General features: G+C 42.2%; 1 protein-coding gene and 1 long non-coding RNA gene across 5 annotated transcripts in view; one reads left to right on the forward strand and one right to left on the reverse strand.

Moving 5' to 3' along the window:
* Nucleotides 1–14,185, reverse strand: part of LOC132400817 (TATA-box-binding protein) — a 49,206-nt gene extending 35,021 nt beyond the window's left edge. The window contains exons 1-3 of one of the 2 annotated variants that reach the window (XM_059982215.1): nt 14,112–14,148; nt 13,208–13,390; nt 974–1,302 (exon numbers count right to left, since the gene is read on the reverse strand). In XM_059982215.1, the coding sequence (XP_059838198.1) occupies nt 974–1,302; nt 13,208–13,264 (386 nt within the window). In that variant the 5' untranslated portion in view covers nt 13,265–13,390; nt 14,112–14,148. Of the gene's footprint in view, nt 1–973; nt 1,303–13,207; nt 13,391–14,056 lie in introns of both variants that reach the window. The other variant, XM_059982214.1, reaches the window with a different exon arrangement.
* The window catches only part of LOC132400818 (uncharacterized), a 42,673-nt gene continuing 36,438 nt past the window's right edge, over nt 14,185–20,419 (forward strand). For 2 of the 3 annotated variants that reach the window (XR_009514392.1, XR_009514396.1), the window contains exon 1: nt 14,185–14,296. This is a non-coding gene — a long non-coding RNA (uncharacterized LOC132400818). The remainder of the gene's footprint in view (nt 14,297–20,419) is intronic. The other variant, XR_009514395.1, reaches the window with a different exon arrangement.

Raw genomic sequence — 20,419 nt, forward strand, 5'->3', positions numbered from 1 at the left:
CTAAAGCCACAACTATGTCTCTCAAACTCCTGTGTGTAAAGACTTAGGTGCAAAAAATATTTTCTATTTAAATAATGGAAATTACATTTAATGTGGTGTTTAGAAAGTTAATCCCTGTGAGACATCAGAAACAAGAGGAAAAACTGCAGATGCTGGAAATCCAAACAACACGCACAAAATGCTGGAGGAACACAGCAGGCCAGGCAGCATCTACGGTAAAGAGTACAGCTGACATTTCAGGCCGAGACCCTTTAGCAGAACTCCTGCTGCCTGGACTGCTGAGTTCCTCCAGTACTTTGTGTGCATTCCCTGTGAGATAAGCCTTCTCTATGGCTCCCTATAACAGAATTTCACACCACAGGACGCCATTCCATTCATGATAGCTTTTGAAACAATCATCCACATTCTCCTACTTACCCAATTTCCACCCCCACTGAGTCCTACAATATTTATTCTAAGAAAAAAATCAGATTCTCTATTGCAAGTTAAAAGGCTATTAAAAGACGGAATGCTATAAAATAAAACTTACATTAAACCAATGACTTTTACAAAACTTCAAGTATTTTCTTATCTGTGATAGAGTGCATGAAAGCTACCAATGTCACAAATTTAAATCAGCATCTGTATAGACACCCTGAAATTTCAGGCCAGGGATGAATGTTTTTCTTAAATGTATCATTTCTGAGATGTATAGTACACCAAGCAGTCATGGCTGTCCTATACGCACCAATCTACAAAGGATCAGAGTAATCACAGAACATATTAGTGCTACGAGGGCAATAGTAAGATTATGGCACAGAAGTTAGAGTTCTCTTCAAAATCTGATTAAAGCACATCCATTATACTTGGTAAAGAAATTATATATATATAAAACAGTTCTTACATCTACTAGGGACTGCTTAATGTTAACTACATCAGTAGTTGTAAAATTATCTGCCAACACCTTATACAAAAAATGCTAAGAGGTACTTACTGTAGCTGCGGTACAATTCCTGAACTCTCAGAAGCAGGAGTAGCTGGAGTTATGGGTGTCATGGGAGTCATTGGTGAGGCATAATGAGATGTGATGCCTGGTAAATTAGTTGTAGTCATTGTCTGTGAATGAAAGAGCTGAGGCGGTTGATTAGAAGAAACCTGGGTTGCTAGTTGAGATGCTGTGGACTGTTGTGCTGCTTGTTGTTGCTGTCTTTGCTGTTCTTCCAAGAGAGATATGCTGTTGGAGCTTTGGACAGGCTGCGGAGTCAAGCCTGTGCCATATGGCATCATTGGACTAAATATGGTGTTGCCTGGCGTCATGATACCCTAGATATGGGAAGACAAATGGAAATTAAAATTACATTAGTTTCCAAATATTACAACTGAAACTTATATTTGTTTTACTACCTCAGCCACCTAACCTACAACCCAACAAAACTTTTTCCCTCTTGTAAGTCTCGCTGCCGTGATCACTGCTCTACCACAGGTAGCTAATCTAAAAGGCTTCTCTGGTGTTCACCTCCTAATGCATACTGCCGATCTCCTCATAAGGCTAACCTGTAAGACAATTTTTTGACCATGCTTTTGGGCACTCAATATCAAACATAGAACAACAGAGTATTCTTTGTCCCATGATGTTGTGACAACTGTTTAACCTCTCTAAGATCACAAGTCATAAGAGCAGAACTAGGCCATTTGATTTGACCCACCAAGTCTGCTCTGCCATTCCATCATGGCTGATCTAATATCCCTCTCAAACCCATTCTGCCTTCTCTCCACAACCTTTGATGCCCTGACTAATCAAGAACCTATAAACCACCTCTTTAAATATACTCAATGACTTTGCCTCCGCAGCCATCTGTGGCTATGAATTCCACCAATCCACCACCTTCTGGGGAAAGAAATTCCTTCGCATATCTGTTCTAAAGGATGTCTTTGTATTCTGAGACTGTTTGCTCTGGTTCTAGACTCCATCACTAAAGGAAACATTCTCTCCACACCCATGGGATCTAATCCTTTCAATATTTAATAGGCTTCAATGAAATTCCTTCTCATTCTTCTGAACTGCAGTTTGATGGCTCAGAGCTCCTTCTCTGGACCCTCTTCGATGCCAGCACATCCTTTCTTAGGTAAGAGGCCCAAAACTGCTCATAGTACTCCAAGTATGGTCTAACCAATGCCTTATAAAGCCTCAGTATGACATCCTTGCTCTTACATTCTAGACCTCCCGGAATGAATGCTAAAATTGCATTTGCCTTCCTTACCACTGACTCAATCTGCAAATTCACCTTTAGGGAATCCTGCACAAGGATTCCCAAGTCCCCTTGCACCTCTGATTTCTGAACTTTTTCCCCATTTAGAAAAAAGTCTATGCTTTTATTGCTTCTACCAAAATGCATGACCATACAGCTCCCTACACTATATTCCATCTGCCACTTGTTTGCCCATTCTCCCAATCTGTCCCAAGTCCTTCTGCAGACTCCCTGCTTCCTGAACACTTCTTGCCCTTCCACCCATCTTTGTACTGTCCTCAAACATGACCAAAAAGCAATCAATTTTGTCATCTAAATCATTGATATATAACATGAAAAGAAGTGGTCCTAACACACAACCCTGCGAAACAAAACTAGTCACTGGTAACCAACCAGAAAATACCTCTCTTATTCCCACTCTTCCCCTCCTGCCTGTCAGCCTATCTATCCATGCTAGTATCTTTCCTGTAATACCATGTGTGGCAATGTGAAAGGCCTTTTGAAAATCCCAGTAAACAACATCCACTGTCTGTCCTGCCAGTTATTCCCTCAAAGAATTCTAACAGATTTGTCAGCCAAGATCTTCCCTTAAGGAAATTATCCTGATTTTGGTCTATTTTATCGTGAACCTCCAGATACCCGAAAATCTCATCCTTAGTAACAAACTCAAATACCTTCCCAACCACCCAAGTCAGGCTAACCAGCTTATAATTTCCTTGCCTGTTAAGAAGGCCCCCTCCCTTCTTAAAGAGTTGAATGACATTTGTAATTTTCCAGTCCTCTGAAACCATCCCAGAATCTAGTGATTCTTGAAAGATAATTACTAATGCCTCCGATCACTTTAGCTAACTCTTTCAGAACCCTGTGGTGTAGTCCATCTGGTCCAGGTGACTGATCTACCTTCAGAAAGTTCAGCTTCTCAAGCACCTTCTCCTTAGTAATAGCAACTACACACTCACTTCTGCCCGACACTCTTGACTTCCTGGTATACTGTTGGTGTCTTCCACAACGAAGACACAAAATACTTAAGTTTGTCCACTATTTCTTTGACCCCAATTACTACCTCTCCAGTATCACTTTCTAGTGGTCCAATATCCACATGCTTTTGGAATACTCTTATATATTGCCTAACTTACCATCATACTTGATTTTTTCTCTCCTTATGGCTTTTTAGTTGCCTTCTGCTGGTTTTTAAAAGCTTCCCATCCCTTTAACTGCCCATTAATTCTCAACATGTTATATGCTCCCTTTTTTTGCTTTTATGCTGTCTTTAACTTCCCTTGTCAGCCACGGATGCCTCATCCTCCTTTTGGAATACTTGATCTTTGAGATGTACTGCACTTTCTGAATTGCCCAGAAACTCCAGCCATTGCTGTTCTACTATCATCCCTGCTAATGTCCCCTTCCAATTAATTTTGGCCATCTCTCATGCCTCTGTAATTCCCAATGTACTACTGATGCACCTGATTTTATCACCTTGCTCAAACTGCAGAGTGAATTTTATTATATTACAATCACAGTCTACAAAGAGTTCCTTTACCTTAAGCTAATCAAATCTGGTTCATTACACAACACCTAACCTAGAATTGCCTTTCCCCTAGTGGGCTCAACCACAAGCTGTTCTAAAAAGGCATCCGACATTCTATATTCCCTCTCTTGGAATCCAGCAACAACCTGATTTTCCCAATCTACCTGCATTTGAAATCCCCCATTACTATTGTAACATTGCCTTTTTACATGTCTTTTCTATCCCCCATTGTAATTTGTACCCCACATCCTGGCTACTATTCGGAAGCTTGCATAGAACTCCCACCAGGGTCAATTTACCCTTGCAGTTTCTTGACTCTACCACAAGGATTCTACAAACTCCAATCCTGTGACCTCTTTCGAAGGATTTGATTCCATTTTTTTACCAACAGAGCTACCCCACCCCTTCTGCCAACCTGCCTGGCCTTTTGATACAATGTGTATCTTATGAAGTTAAACTCCAACTATGATCTTTTTTCAGCCACAACCCAGTGATGTGCACAACGTCATGAATTTAACTTCTAGAACAGATTACTTTCCATGTCTTTTTGTACATTATTTAGACGGGTTCCTGTGAATACACTGGTTTGCTTCAGTATGTCTGGTGACCGGTTATGGATACTCCCTAAATTACAATTTTCAGTCTTCTAGCAGATTAATTTAATACCAAAAGAGGAACGAGCCATTTAGCCCATTGAATGTGCCCTACCATTCAATGAGATTGTGGGTAATTTAAAACCAAGTGTCTATTTTTCTGCATACCTTATCAATGGTAGTTTAAAAAATGATTAATTTAAATTTTTAAATTAATTTGCAGAGCATCAATTACCATTTGTAGAACTTATTCCAAATTTATACAACCTTCACTATATAGAAATGTTCCTTCCTTCAGTCCTGAAAGACCAGGCTCTATTTTTTTTAGATCATGCCTTCTAAATCTAGCTACTCAGCCAGAAACAGATATTCTCCAGCTACCTAAATCAGGACCCCTTAATATTTTGAAAATTAATCAAATCACACCCATCCCATCCCCAAATCTTATTTTGTGAGCCACTCCTGTAGATGGGAAGGAATGCAGAGAGATCTGGGTGTGCAAGTGCAGAATTTACACAAAAAACACGTGGGTAAAGTGAATAATTAGAAAAGCCAACAAAATATTGCAGAATTATTGGTTGGGTAAATGAACCCAAGAATGGAATTTATGCTATTGTACATAGGGCACTGGTTGGATCACATTTGAAATTTTCTGTATGGTACTGGTCTTGATTTAAGTATTAACATAAATGAATTGGAAGCAGATCAAAGGATAGGATATGAGACTTAAAACCTGGAGAATGCAGAATATTTGCAGGGAAAGACTGAACAGGCTAAGCTTTTATTCACTAGTGTTTAGAAGAGTGAGAGGAGACTTGGATTGAAACACAAGGTATTTATGGATATGAAAGGGATACTTCCTCTTGAGAAACTCTAGAATTATGGACCACCGTTTAAAATAAGGGGTTTAAGATGGTTAAGACGACTTTTTCTCTCTTAGAAGGTTATAAGTCTTTGAAACTCTTCCACAAAAAGCAGAAGAGGCCTTGAATGTTTGAGAGGGCAAAGGAGAGGAGATAAGAGTAAGGAATTAAGGTTACAATCAGATTAACTATGGCATTATAGAGTGGCAGAGCAGATATATATATATATATGAATAAAAATAAACACTTCCAAGTCTCCTCAAAGCTGCTATATTCTTCCTAAGGTGTTCCATCCATACAGGAATATAGATGTTATTAGTATGTAAAACCAAAGCTTTGTCCAGTATTTGAATGACTTTAAAAATATTGCTTTCTAGTCTTCTACATAAAAAGACAACATTTCAGTCTGATTATTTTCCGTATTCTCCATGACATTTTTAAAGATCTGTGTACTTGGATCCTTAGTTACTTTAGATCATTTTTAAATGCTTCGAGCTTCTACTTAGAACAAAGTTCTTAGGGCTTCTGCAACTTCCTCACCAATTTGCTTTATAATTTAGAATAGAGATAGGTTTTTGTATCTTCTACTGCACTGCATTAAGTCGTTGCTGTTATTTGGTTTGTTAATTTTAGGCCTGATTCATAACATAAGCAAAGATTGTTAAATAGGACTCGTGCACCAGGAATCCATTAAGAGAAAATTAGAACAAGTAGTTAAAACTGCACCCAAAAGCACAATACTATAAATGTTACATATTTTATGACCTAGAAATAAAAACCACAACAAAAACACTCATCAGGTTATACCACACCTGTTATGCTGTTGTTCCTTTCTGTGCCTTGTGGCACATCGGATGGCAACCTTGCTGCTTCTTTAGCATTTTTGTCTGTTTTTTTTAAAAAAAGGCCGAGTTGCTAGCTCAACACTCAACCAAGTATGGATGGAAAGCATGGAAGGAGCTAGCTGGTTTCAAACCTGGGACCACTCACTTCGAAGTTCGGTGCAGATGCCACTATGCTACCAGCTGGCTACATCTGTCATGTACCATCAAGTTACTTTCTCTTTCTGTCCCCCCATTCTTTCCACTCCATTGCCCAGGGGCTCAGGGGTACGTTATAGCACAGTTGGAAAAACAAATAAGATTTGTTACTGTACTGTTTTAGCAAAAGACTGAGTCTTCTGTGCTACAGATCTGAGATGCCTATTAGATCCAAAGTTATTGTGGCCTAAAGGGTACTTTGCTACGAGAAAGCTAGATTAATCAAATACCTTGTCTATCTACCTAAACATTATCACTTATGTTTAGAAACAAATCAACAAATTATCATGTTGTAGCCACTAGCACTGTAAATGGGTCATTAAATTTTCCCAATATCTACAGTAAATAGAAGGTTCAGTGTCTCTGAAGGTAACTATGTACCATTTCAACTTACAATTCAAAATAAATACATTTCCCTCACTGGACTATTACCAGATTTTGAGCCCAAGTTCTTGTAGACTCAGGTCAAAAAGTTCCAGCAAATACTGAATCCCTACAGCATCCACCCACTGTCTCAGGGGCCGAGGTCAGAACACTGCAAGGTATCAAGCCTCCATGGTGCGCCTGGCCAGGTTCTGAAAACCTGTGCTGACCTCTTGGCTGGAGTTTTCAATGACATCTGCAACCTCTCACAACAGAGAGGAGTGAGATAGACTGGCTAGTTGGATAGTGTCACCACAACCAAAACCAAGGAATTGATCGTAAACTTCAGGAAGGGGAAATCTGAACACACAACAGTCCTCATTGGCCTATGCAAGGACCTTGGTCTGCTGTAAATCACCTACTGTCATAGTAAGTCTACAGCTGATGCAATAACGCTGCTCTTCATTCTGCTTTGGAGCATCTAGACAACATCAAGACATATATCAGGCTGCTGTTTATCTATTACAGCCTGGTATTCAACTCCATCATTCCCTCAATGTTAATCACTAAGCTTCTAAACCCAGGCTTTTATATCTCCCTGTGATTGGATTCTCCACTTCATCAAAAGACCACAGTTAGTATGGATCAGTATTAATATCTCCTCCTCAGGTAGCTCCGTGAGGATGTGCTTAGCCCATTGCTCTTATTTCTAAATTCATGACTGTGGCTAAGCACAACTCAAATGTCATCTATGAATTCTCAGATGACAGTACTGTTTTTGGTACAATCTCAGAAATCAAAGAGGCAACACACAGGTGTGAGTTAATTTGGATTGTTGTGTCACAACAAAAACCTTGTATTCAATATCACCAAAACCAAGAAACGGGTTGCGAAAGGGTAAAATTAGAATGCACACCAGTCCTCACTGAGGGTCAGCAATGAAAAGAATGGTCAGTTTAAAGATTCGTCCTGGACCCAATACGTTGCTACATCAGCATCTACCCGGCAATGTGAAAAATTGCCCAGGTATGTCTTGTACACAAGAAAGAGGACAAGTCCAACCCAGACAATTATCGCCTTATCAGCCTATTCTCAATCATCGAAGTAATGGAAGGGGTCATCAACAGTGCTATCATGCAGCACTTACTTGGCAATAATGGCCAGTTTGGGTTCCGACAAGGCCACTCAGCTCCTCACCTCCCTGACCCAAACATGACCAAACAGCCAAATACCAAGAGTAAGGTGAGACTTCAAGGCAGCATTTGACTGAGTATGGCATCAAGATGCCATAGCTAAAATGGAGTCAATTGGAATTAGGGGGAAAATCCTCAGTTGGTTGAATCATAACTGACACAATGGAAGAAGATTGGAAGCCAATTATCTCATCCTCAGGACATCATTGCAGGAGTTCCTCAGAGAAGTGTCCAAGGACCAATCATCTTCAGGTGCTTCATCAGTGACCTTCCTTCCGTCCAAAGGTCAGAATTGGGGATGTTCACAGATGACTGCACAACGTTCTGCACCATTCACTACTCCTCAGATAGTGAAGCAGTTCATACCCAAATGCACCAGGACCTGGATAACATCCAGGCTTGGGCTGACAAGTGGCAAGTAACATTTGAGCCACACAAGTGCCAGGCAATGACCATCTCCAATAAGAGATGATCAACTATTGTCCCTTGACGTTCAGTGGCGTCACAATCACTGAATCCTCTCCTATCAACATCATGGGGGTTGACAGGAAACTGAACTGATCTAGCCATACAAGCACAGTGGCTACCAGAGCAGGTCAAAGACCAGGAATTGTGCAGTATGTAATTCACCTCCTGACTCCCCAAAGCCTGTCCGCCATCTACAAGGCTCGGGCCACTCACTTGGATGAGTGGCTCATTTGTGGCTATGGACTCACTTTTGTAAACTTCAGTTCTGAATGTTATTTGCTTATTTTTATTGTTTGCATGATTTGTCTTTTTTTTCTGCACTTTGAATACTTGATGGCCTTTGAACTTTGTACAGCTGCTGCAAAACAACAATTTCATGTCAAATAAAACAGTGATGTAAACCTAATCCTGAAATGCACCACAGCAGACATCTCAGAATCAGGTTTACTATCACTGGCATGTGTTATAAAATTTATCAACTGAGCAGCACCAGTTCAATGCAATACATGATAATATAAAACAGAAAAACAAATAATTAGGTAAATCAATTAAAGCAGATATATGTATATTGAATAGATTAAAAATAGTGCAAAACAGCTGTGTGCATACATCTACTGATGCTTCTGGACACATCATCAGTGATGTTCCTGGAATCATCGGGTGTTTCGGGTCTTTCAACATCATACACCCTCCTCCAGGTGACCCAGCCGGGGCTGATCAGACCCCAGCTTATGTCCAGATGGCTAGCTACACATGACTCCATAGCTCCCCTCTCTTGAGCCACAGCCACCTTGAGGCCCTCTCTGCCGCATCGGTGGTACTGCAGATGGCTCTCCTCTTCCTCTCTCTCTCGATGCCCAAATTGCTGTAGGCTCTGGCTAAGGAACAGGCTGCGAATCACCTACAACCAACTTCCACTGGGAGACACCCCGCTCCCCATCCAGCCTGCTGGCAGTTGCTGACCAGTCCTGCATACTTAAGATAGCTTCCTTTCAAAGGCCTCTTCCAGATATATGTATATTGAATAGATTAAAAATAGTGCAAAACAGAAATAATGTATTAAAAAAGTGAGTTAGCGTTCAAGGGTTCAATGTCCATTTAGGAATTGGATGGCAGAGGGGAAGAAACTGTTCCTGAATCGCTGAGTGTGTCTCTTCAGGTTTCTGTATCTCCTTCCTGATGGTAACAATGAGAAGAGAGCATGCTTGGGTGATGGGGGTCCTTAATAATGGGCACCTCCTTTCTGAGGCACTACTCCTTGAAGATATCTTGGATTCCACAGAGGATAGTATCCAAGATGGAGCTGACTAATTTTATAACTCTCTGTAGTTCCTGTAGCTCCCCCCATTCAAGACAGTGATGCAGCCTATCATATGGTCTCCACAATATATCTATAGACGTTTTCGACAAACTAAATCTCTTCAAACTCCAAATAAAATATAGCACCTATCTTGCCTTCTTTATAGATGCATCGAAATATTGCGACCAGATTAGATTTCAGAAATCTTGACACCTCAGAACTTGAAATTGCTCACTCCCTTCAATTCCAATCCTTCTATGAGGACTGGTTTATGTTCCCTCACCCTGAAGTCCACAATCAGCCCTTTCGTCTTACTGACACTGACGGCAAGGTTGCGGCTGCAACACCACTCAGCTAGCTGGTATATCTTGCTCCTGTACACCCTCTCATCTCCATGAGATTCTATCAATAATGGTTTTATCAACAGCAAATTTGAGCTATGCCTAGCCACACAGTTCTGGGTATAGAGAGAGTAGAGCAGTGGAATAAGCATACACCCCTGAGGTGCTCCAGTGTTGATCATCAGCAGGGAGGAGATATTATTACCAATCTGCAGATTGTGGTCTTCTGGTTAGGAAGTCAAGGATCCAATTGCAGAGGGAGGTACAGAGGCCCAAGATCTGCAGCTTATCAGGATTGTAGGAATGATGGTGTTAAACACTGAGCTATAGTCAACAAACAACATTCTGACATAGGTGTTCGTATTATCTAGGCGACTTATGCCATGTGAAGAGCCATTGAGATTGTATCAGCCGTAGACCTATTGTGGTGATAGGAAAATTGCAGTGGGTCCAGGACTCAGTGGTAATGCTCCTTTTCATTGACTACAGCTCTGCCTTTGATACCATCATTCCAAATAAACTGATTCCTAAACTCTGGAACCTGGGTCTTAGCACTCAGATCTGCAGCTGGATCTTCAACTTCCTCATAGGCAGGACCCAGGCTGTAAAAATAGGGGACAAGCTCTACTCTACAATCACTGAGCACTGGTGCCCCACAAGGCTATGTACTCAGCCCCCTGCTGTATTTACTGTACACCCATGATTGTGTAGCCAAGTTTCCATCGAACTCAATATGTAAGTTTGCTGATGACACCACATTTGTAGGCCGTATCTTGGGTAATGATGAGTCTGAGTACAGAGAGGAAATTAAGAATCTGGTGGTATGGTGTGAAGACAATAACTTATCCCTCAACGTCAGCAAGACAAAGGAATTGGTTGTTGACTTCAGACGGGGTAGCAGACCGCACTACCCCATCTACATCAGTGGTGCGCAGGTGGAACAGGTCAAAAGCTTTAAGTTCCTCGGGGTGAATATCACAAATGACCTGACTTGGTCTAACCAAGCAGAGTCCACTGCCAAGAAGGCCACCAGCACTGAACAAATTTGGCCTGTCCCCTAAAACCCTCACTAATTTTTATAGGTGCACCATAGAAAGCATTCTTCTAGGATGCATCTCAACCTGGTATGGAAGTTGTCCTGTCCAAGACTGGAAGAAGCTGCAGAAGATCATGAACACAGCCCAGTACATCACACAAACCAATCTTCCATCCTTGGACTCACTTTACACCGCATGCTGTCGGAGCAGTGCTGCCAGGATAATCAAGGATACGACCCACCCAGCCAACACACTTTTTGTCCCTCTTCCCTCCGGGAGAAGGTTCAGGAGCATGAAGATTCGTACGGCCAGATTTGGGAACAGCTTCTTTCCAGCTGTGATAAGACTGCTGAATGGAACCTGACCCGGATCTGGGCTGTACCTTCCAAATATCCGGACCTGACTTGCACTACCTTACTTTCCCTTTTCTATTTTCTAATTATGATTTATAATTTAAATTTTTGTTATATTTAATTTGATTTGTACTTCAGGGAACGCGAAGCACAGAATCAAATATCACTGTGATGATTGTACACTCTGGTATCAATTGTTTGGTGACAATAAAGTAAGTAACCTTGCTGAGGCAGGAGTTCATTCTAGACACGGCCAACCTCTCAAAGCATTTTACTCCCATAGATGTGTGTATAATCGTTGCCGTTTAGAAGCAGATGGGAACTTTTGACAATAGCAGTGAGAAGTTGGAAATGTCCTGTCAGTTGGTTGGCACAAGTTTTCAGAGCTTTACCAGGTACTCATTCGGGGTCTGTCACCTTGTGAGGGTTCACCTTCCTCAAGGACAGCCTAACACTGGCCTCCGAGACAGAGATCACAGGGTCACCAGGTGCAGCAGGGATCTTCACATCTGTAGTTATATTCTCCCCTTTAAAGCAGGCATAGAAGGCATTCAGCTCATCTGGTAGTGAAGTATCACCACCACTCATGCTATTGGGTTTCACTTAGTAGGAAGAAATGTCTTGCAAACACTGCCAAAGTTGATGTGAATCCAATGTTGCCTCCAACCTCACTCGAATTCTCTCTTTGCTCTTTAAGTAGCACTTTGCAAGTCATACCTGATTTTCTTATACAGACCTGGGTCACCAGACTTAAATGCCACAGAACTAGCCCTCAGCAGATGACATACCTCCTGATTCATCCATCGTTTTTGGTTTGGGAACGTACAGCAAGTTTTTGTGGGCACACACTCATCCACACAGGTTTTAATGAAATCGGTAACAACTGCAACATACTCATCCAGATTTGAAGATGAATTCCTGAATACAGTCCAGTCCGGTAAGCACTCCTGTGCTTCCCTTGTCCATACCTTCTTGGTTCTCACTACTGATGTTGCAGTCTACAGTCTCTGCCTATACACAAGGAGAAGTACAGCCAGGTAATCAGACTTTCTGAAGTGAGGACATGGAAAGGCACGGTAGACATTCTTGATCATGGTGTAACAGTGGTCTAGTGTGTTGTTTCCTCTGGTAATACAAGTGATCTATTGATGATAATTATTTAGTGACTTTTTCAGGCGGGCCTGATTAAAATCCCCCAAAACGATATTGATCCCAAAGCTTGAATCATCTGAAGCCTGCCTGACATTGGCCTGAGTTGAAACGTACACTGCTACCAAAATGATCACAGAAATCTCTCATGGCAGGTAAAACAGACAGCACTTAATTGCAAGATATTCCATGTCTGGTGAGCAGAACTGGGACAACACCAAGAGGAGTTGATCATGAGGCATACACTTCCATCTCTGCTTGTGAGACACTCTGAACTTTAACTCCAAGGATGAATGATTTAACATCTTCCATGCTCTACCCATTAGTTTCTCAGGCTCCATCCTTCAACTTTGGGGTTCTAATGGTTTTCAGTCAATCACTGTTTGGGTTTTTTTTCTCAGTTTCATCAATGGCTACATTCCATGACATTAAACTGAACCACCAAACATCTTGGGACCTTTTCACACCAAAGTCCCAATAACTTTTACCAAGCTCAAAATCTCTGTCCAATCCTCAAATTCCTTCATGGTTTCAATTCACGTGTCTATAATTTTCATATATCCACAGCTTCTACCTCCCATTCTGATTTATTTAACAATCTGCTGCTAGATAATTCCTGGCAATATCTTCAACCACACTGCTAAAGCTACTTCTAGTTTGCTGCTTAACTTCCCACCTGCAAAATAAGTAACTCACTACAAACTTGGTATTTTGAGAAAGGTAACAGAAATATGAATTATATAGAACTTACTTGTGGTGACGATAATCCTTGTGCATAGGGGGGCATACCGTTGTTAGCTTGATCCATGGCTGAAATGTGATGCTGACACTCCAGGGGAGACTGATCCACACTTCTTCTTCACCTCAATAACAGGTTACAATAATTCCAATGTAGTTTCAGTATTACCGCATACTTAAAATACTCACGATTGAACTGTGGGAAAAAGGAACAGCAAGAAATCACAACCCAGTGAATGTTGGGAAGGGGAGTAAGTGAGAAAATATAAGATAGAGTGCAAATAATCGGGGGGGGGGGGAAGAGGCGTGGACAGAGGGGGAGGGAAGGGGGAGTGGGGAGTCTGGAAGAGGGGGAGGTGGGGGACAGAGTGGGGAAGGGGGAGTGGGGTAGGGGTAGGGGTAGGGGAAGGGGGAGTGGGGTAGGGGTAGGGGAAGGGGAGGGGTAGGGGTAGGGGAAGGGGAGGGGTAGTGGGGATGAGGATTGCGGAAGAGAAGGGACTAGGGATAAGGACGGGCTGAGTAGGAAGAGGGGAGAGGGGGTGGAATGGGGAAGAGCAGAGAGGGGGTGGGGTGGAGTGGGGAAGAGGAGAGAGGGGGTGGGGTGGAGTGGGGAAGAGGAGAGAGGAGGTGGGGTGGGCCTTGGGAGGGTAATGAGAGGAAGAGTTGATAATTCTGGTCGGAAACCAGTTCAGTTGCCGGCTCCCGCGACCAAGCAGACTTTAACAGTGCACTCCGGACCCGCGTTGCCGCAGAGGCCGGACAGGCCCAATCGGGAAACGCAGCAGGTGCGACACCCTGATCCCGAGCTGCCGCCGAGCGGAAGGGAAGCCGGGCCGAGCACAGCTGCTCCGAAACCACTCACCGGTACAACGACCGCACGGCCCCGCGCTCGCCTAGCCGGCAACCCTCACACTAACCGCGCGCCCGGTTCCGGCACAGGCTCGCGCGCCCATCCATTCCCGGCGGCCACCGCGAGGCGTGACGGGACCGGTTACGCGCCTGTGCCCGCGGCTGGGCGGGGAAAGGTTGGTCGAGCTGGGTCTGAGGCGAGATGGTTTTCATTCAGTTCTGCAGCGCTGAGGATGCGAGGCCTCAGCCACAGGTGGGGTAGGAAATGCTGGATGGTGTGCGTGGGGCGGGAATAGGGTGGCAGCGGTTTCCACTGGATGCGGGCTCTTAAGTGTATGGAAATCGTTCTTAATACTCTCAGCCCCAATGAACAGTCATGGAGCGCTTAAAAATTTGTTTCCTCTATCTACTTTGAAATCCCTGGTTATAATGAAGGACTAGAACGCCTCTCTCTGGAGTCTGGTGTTAGACATGGGAGAAATCTGACCTGCTGCCTATCATACAAGTCTCTAAATATGTATACGTACAAGACATGGAAATCTGGGAAATAAGGAATCGTTGTTGTCTGGTAAACAAGCTTTAGGAACTTGATCCATTTGCTTACATGGTCAAAGGCTGTGCTGGCACGCTAAAGCCAATGGTGATTTTCATCCTTACCGTCTGAGAGGTAGTACCAGAGATGTAGGAAGTAGACAGTGTTTGTTAAGCTTTTGTCAAAAATCTTTACAGTAGGATGGTTGTGTTGACGGGATGGCAAACATAGGAGTCATAATCACTCGTTTCTGCTTCGACTGTTATAAATAACAAGGGTACCACACACCTAAACAATTAGCAATAGAAATGTGGGCTGCAGGAGGGTGCAGAGAGGAGGTAGGTGGGACCAGAATGAGGCGGAAATTTGAAGTGGCTTTGGGAATTGGGGTAGGGAGAATTAAAGCAGGGGATTGGACAAGGAGAGTCAGAGCATTGACATGACTAGGAGCTGGGAATGTTGGAAGGAAGGCAGGGTTATGAAAAAGACCTATCTTTTTCCATATTTACTTTGAAACAAATGGCATTGTGATCACTAGATGTAGTGTTCCCCTACACCTACCTTGTCTCATTCCCAAATGGGGGATCGGGTATTGTACACTCTTTTGTCGGTACTTCTACGTACTTTAAAGTAACTTTACCAGACACATTTGACAAACTATCCCCATCTAGTCCTTTTACAGTATGGGAGCCCCAATCAATATGTGGGAAGTTAAAATCACCTGCCATCACAGCCTTACATTTCTTGCAACAGTCTGCGATCTCTCTATAAATTTGTTCCTCTAAATCCTGCAGAATATTGAGTGGTCTATAATATAGCCCAATGAATATGGTCATACCTTTCTTATTCCTCAGTTCCACCCATAAAGTTTCACTAGACAAATTTGTCAGTCTGTCCTGATTGAACATTGCTGTGACACTTTCCCTGATTAGTAACACACCCCTGTCCCTTTAATCCCTCCCTCTCTGTCATATCTAAGCAACGAACCCTGGAATATAGGGCTGCCAGTGCAACCAATTCTCACTAATGGCTACAATATCATAATTCTAGGTATCAGTCCATACCCTCAGCTCATCTGCTTGTCCAACAATACTTCTTGCATTGAAATATATGTAGCTCAGTACATTAGTCACACCATGCTCAACTTTTTGATTCATGACTTTGTCCGAGGTCTTAACAATATTTTTCTCCACAACCTTTCCACTGTCTGTTCCAGCACTCTGGTTCACACCCTCCTGCCATTCTAGTTTAAAACCTCCATGTAGCACAAGCAAACCTTCCCACTATGATATTAGTCACTATCCAGTTCAGATCCCAACCCTCTCTTTTGTACAAGTCCCACCTTCCCTAGAAGAGAGCCTAATGAACCAAAAATATGACACCCTCTCTGCTACACCAATTCCTCAGCCACCTGTTAAACTCTCTAATCTTACTAGTTCTGGCCTCATTAGTATGTGGCACAGTAGTAATCCTGAGATCACAACCCTGGAGGTCATGCACTTTAACTTAGCGCCTCTCCTTGAACTCACTTTGCAGAACCTTGTCACTTTCCCTACCTATGTTCCCTACATGGAACATGACTTCTGGCTGCTCACCACCCCACTTAAGAATACTGGTGACTTGAGGCACGATGTCCTGGACTCTGGCACCTGAGAGGTAATATACCATCCAGAAATCTCATTCTCATCCACAGAACCTCCTTTCTTTTCCTGAAATTACAAATCCCCTATCACTGCAGCTTGTCTCTTCTCCCTCCTCCCCCTTCCCTCTGAGTCACAGAGCCAGACTCAGTGCCAAAGACCTGACTGATGTGACATTTCTCTGCTAGGTCATTCCTCCCTCCACAACAGTATCTATAGTGTACCTGTTAAGGGAGATGGCCACAGGCATAATCTGCATTTGCTGTTTAACCCCTTTTCCCTTCCTGACTGTCTCCCAGTCTGCTGTGTCCTGCTCTTTGGGTGTAACTACCTTTTCATATGTCCCGTCACCTTCTCAGCCTCCTGAATGATCTAAAGTGCATCCAGTTCCTGCTCAAACTCCTTAATGCAGAATGTTAAAAGCTGCAGCTAGATGTACTTCTTGCAGGTGTTGTCAGAGACACTGGAGGTCTCCCTGTCTTCCCACATCCTGCAAGAGGGGCATTCAACTAATCTGCCTGGCATCCCAACTGTTCTAACTGCAAATATAAAGAAGAAAACAATAAATAAACTGGGGGAATAAAATCTGCCTGCAGCCTTTTTGCCTTCTCCGACACAAGCTGCTTCTTGCTGAAACCTCAAAGAGCTAAAGCTAATAAGCTCTCTAATACTGTTCACTCCAACAAAGACCGCTCCAACTTGAGGTAGGAATCTCAAGACACTAAAATACTACTAAAGCTACCTTCGTTCTGGTATATTTTTATTAATTGCATTTGTTCCCATCCCTGTCACCATATTATTTTCTCATTAAATTGTTAATCCAATATGGATTTGTTCTTGTTCAATTTTTATTTACTATTCTTCATTTTGCCTGTAAGTATCCACATTTTCCTTTGCTGAATAGTTTGCAACAAAATGATATATCCAAGGATCTATTATTGTTTATAAAACTCTACATGTATCAATTGAACTAGATGGTTTACTGAAATTATCAGTTAAAGCTCAAGGTATCAGCCATGGCAGAGTGACACTTCTCTCACTTCTCAATCAGAAGATTGTGAAGTCCTACTCCAGATTCTTGAGCACAAAATCCAGATTGATGCAGTTAAATTGTCTGATTTGCAATCCAGGGACTAGGATTAAAAATTAGGAGACATGAACAAGAGATTCTGCAGATGCTGGAAATCCAGACCAACACACACAGAATGTTGGAGGAACTCAGCAATTCAGGAAGCATCCCGATGAAGGGACGCCGCCCAAAACATTAACTGTTTATTCTCCTCAAGAGACATGAGTTCAGAACCTTTATGGCAGTTGTGGAATTTAAGTGCTGTTTGCAAGCAATAACAATGATCACAAAATCATTGGTTTGTCCCTCATGCTGGTTTGATTCTCTAATATCATCCAGAGAGGAAAGCAGCTATCATTAACCATTCCAGCCTAAAATGTGACTTCAGCACTACAGTAAAGTAGTTAATTCGCAAAGCTGTGATATGCAGGTTATAACTGTTGCGGATAACTAAAACCAAAAATGGAAATTTGGAAATGTCCTGCAGTATCTGTGAGGAGAGAAAAATTGAGTGATATTACGGTGGAGAGATGGTGAGTCCTGATACAAACACTGAAAGCTAGTTACCTGAAATTTTGATATTTGATAGTTACCTATTGAATATTGAAAGGTCTGAATAGAGTGGACGTGAAAAAGATGTCTCCATTCATGGGGGAGTCTAGAACCAGAAGGCACAGCCTCAAAATACAAGAATGTCCCTTTAGAACAGAGATGAGGAGGAATATTTAAAGCAGAGGTTGATAGTTTCTTGATTAGTAAGGATGTCAAAGATTACGGGGAGAAGCAAGGAAGATGGGGTTGAGAAGAATAATAAATCAGCTGTGATGGAATGGTGGAACAGATTTGATGGGCCAAATGGCCTGATTCTAATCCTATGTGTTATTGTCTATCAGTCTAGCAAAGTACTTGCAACATAGCTGCTAATTTGATAGAGAAACATCAGAAGCACTATCCGGCCATAACTTATTAAAGACTTTTATTAAAGACTACTCTGCCACGTTCCTAGTATGGTAACATTCCCTCTCTCTCAGCCTTTTGGAAACTGCCTTTTCAAAAGGTCCCTTCTGGAAAGCACCATAGGGCTATTAAAACAAAAACCACGCCAATTTAAAATATTCTTCCCCAAGACAGTTAATCTGATTGACCATTCTAGTTAGTCCCCTCACCCTCTTTTATCCACTTCAATGACACCATTGTGGTTGGCCGAATCAAAGGTGGTGTTTAGGAGGGAGATTGAATATCTAGCTGAGTGGTGCTACAACAACAACCTCTCTCAATGTCAGCAAGACCAAGGAGCTGATTATTGACTTCAAGAGGAGGAAACCAGAAGTCCATGAGCCAGACCTCATCGAGGGATCAGAGGTGGAGAGGGTTAGCAAATTTAAATTTAAATGTTATCATTTCAGAGGACCTGTCCTGGGCCCAGTACGCAAGTGCAATTATGAATGAAGCATGGCAACGCCTCTACTTTCTTAGAAGTTTGCAAAGATTCTGCATGACATCTAATACTTTGACAAACTTCTATAGATATGTGTGTGGAGAGTACATTGATATAGAAACACCATTGTCTTTAAATGGAAAAATCCTACAAAAAGCAATAGATAGGGTACAGTCCATTACAGATAAAGCACTCCCCACCATTGAGCACCTCTACAAAGCGCTGTTGCAGGAAAGCAGTATCCATCATCAGGAACCCCCACTACCCAAGTCATGCTCTCTTCTCACTGCTTCCACCAGGAAGAAGGTACAGGAGCCTCAGGACCCACACCACCAGGTTCAAGAGCAGTTATTACCCTTCAACCACTAGGCACTTGAACCAGTGAGAATAACCTCGCTCAGCTTCACTTGCCCCAACATTGAAATGTTCTCACAACCTATGGACTCACTTTCAACAATTATAAAGAGTCACTTTCAAGGACTCTTCATCTCATGTTCTTGACATTTTTGCTGGCTTATTTATTAATTTTTGTTTTTGTATTCACACAGTTTGCTATCTTTTGCACACTGGTTGGTGCAGACTTTCATTGATTCTGTTATGGTCGTTGGATTTATTAAGTATACCTGTAAGAAAAGGAATCTCATGGTTGTATAAGATGACTTATACATACTTTGATAATAAATTTACTTTGAACTTTATTGCCTTATCACTGCACTGTGTAAATATTTTAACCACTTTTTATAATACTGTTTACATTGTAAATATATGCTGGTATTTATGAATTTATGCACATTTTATTCCATATCTGTACTGTAACGATTTTTTAATTAATTCTTTATAGTTGTTGAATGTTGTTTTTTGTTGCTTGTCATACCAACACACCTCAGCAAAGTCCTCATAAATGTCCAACCTTCACACTGGCTTCATATACAAACCTGGTTTGTTAGCCAACTCTGCTAACAGCTACATGAGTCGGCGGTGAGAAGGCCATCTTTCATGAGCAATATACATCTATAGTCGGTGTAGTTTGGGGTTCAACCAAACAGGAAAGTTGGGATGTTCCCACTAAGGAACGTTGATTGTAACAAATGCTATTTAAGTACTACTCCATGCAAAGTTATCATTTGCCAGAAAATTAACAGGCATAAAATCATAAAGAAATTATATTTATCTAATTTTCAACTTTACCAAACAGTTACAGAAAAGGAAAAGAAAATTCAAGAGCCCCATTACAGTTAAACTAGTCCAATGTGCACATAAGGTTTGGAACTCCCTTCTAGTGTAGTCGTGAGTATTGCTTTACTTGTGCGCTAAACCCATGTTTTGTGTGAAGGACACCAGCCACAGTTCAGACTTCACTCAAAGACCACCTTGAAGAAACTGGCTTTCTCAAGAGTACTGGCACTTCCTCGTTGGAGCCATTCACCTGCACAAAACACTTCTTACAATGGGGTCTCTCCTTCAAACGGCATTCTGCGGCATTTTCGCTTGTGCCCTGCTCAGCAGCTCCCTCCCAAAGATTACTGTCCTTCAAAAATCTGATTCCACCCAGCTCTCCCAAATCTTCCACTGGGCTGAAAGACCACGTACCAAGACAACCCTGGTTGACTGACACAATTTTCCTAAGTTGGACAACATGGCTGCTTATCTTTAGCCAAAGCCAAAACACTTACTAACAGGAGACACTGCTTTTGCAG

Source organism: Hypanus sabinus, chromosome 10 (genome assembly GCF_030144855.1).
Source record: "Hypanus sabinus isolate sHypSab1 chromosome 10, sHypSab1.hap1, whole genome shotgun sequence".
NCBI lineage: Eukaryota > Metazoa > Chordata > Chondrichthyes > Myliobatiformes > Dasyatidae > Hypanus > Hypanus sabinus.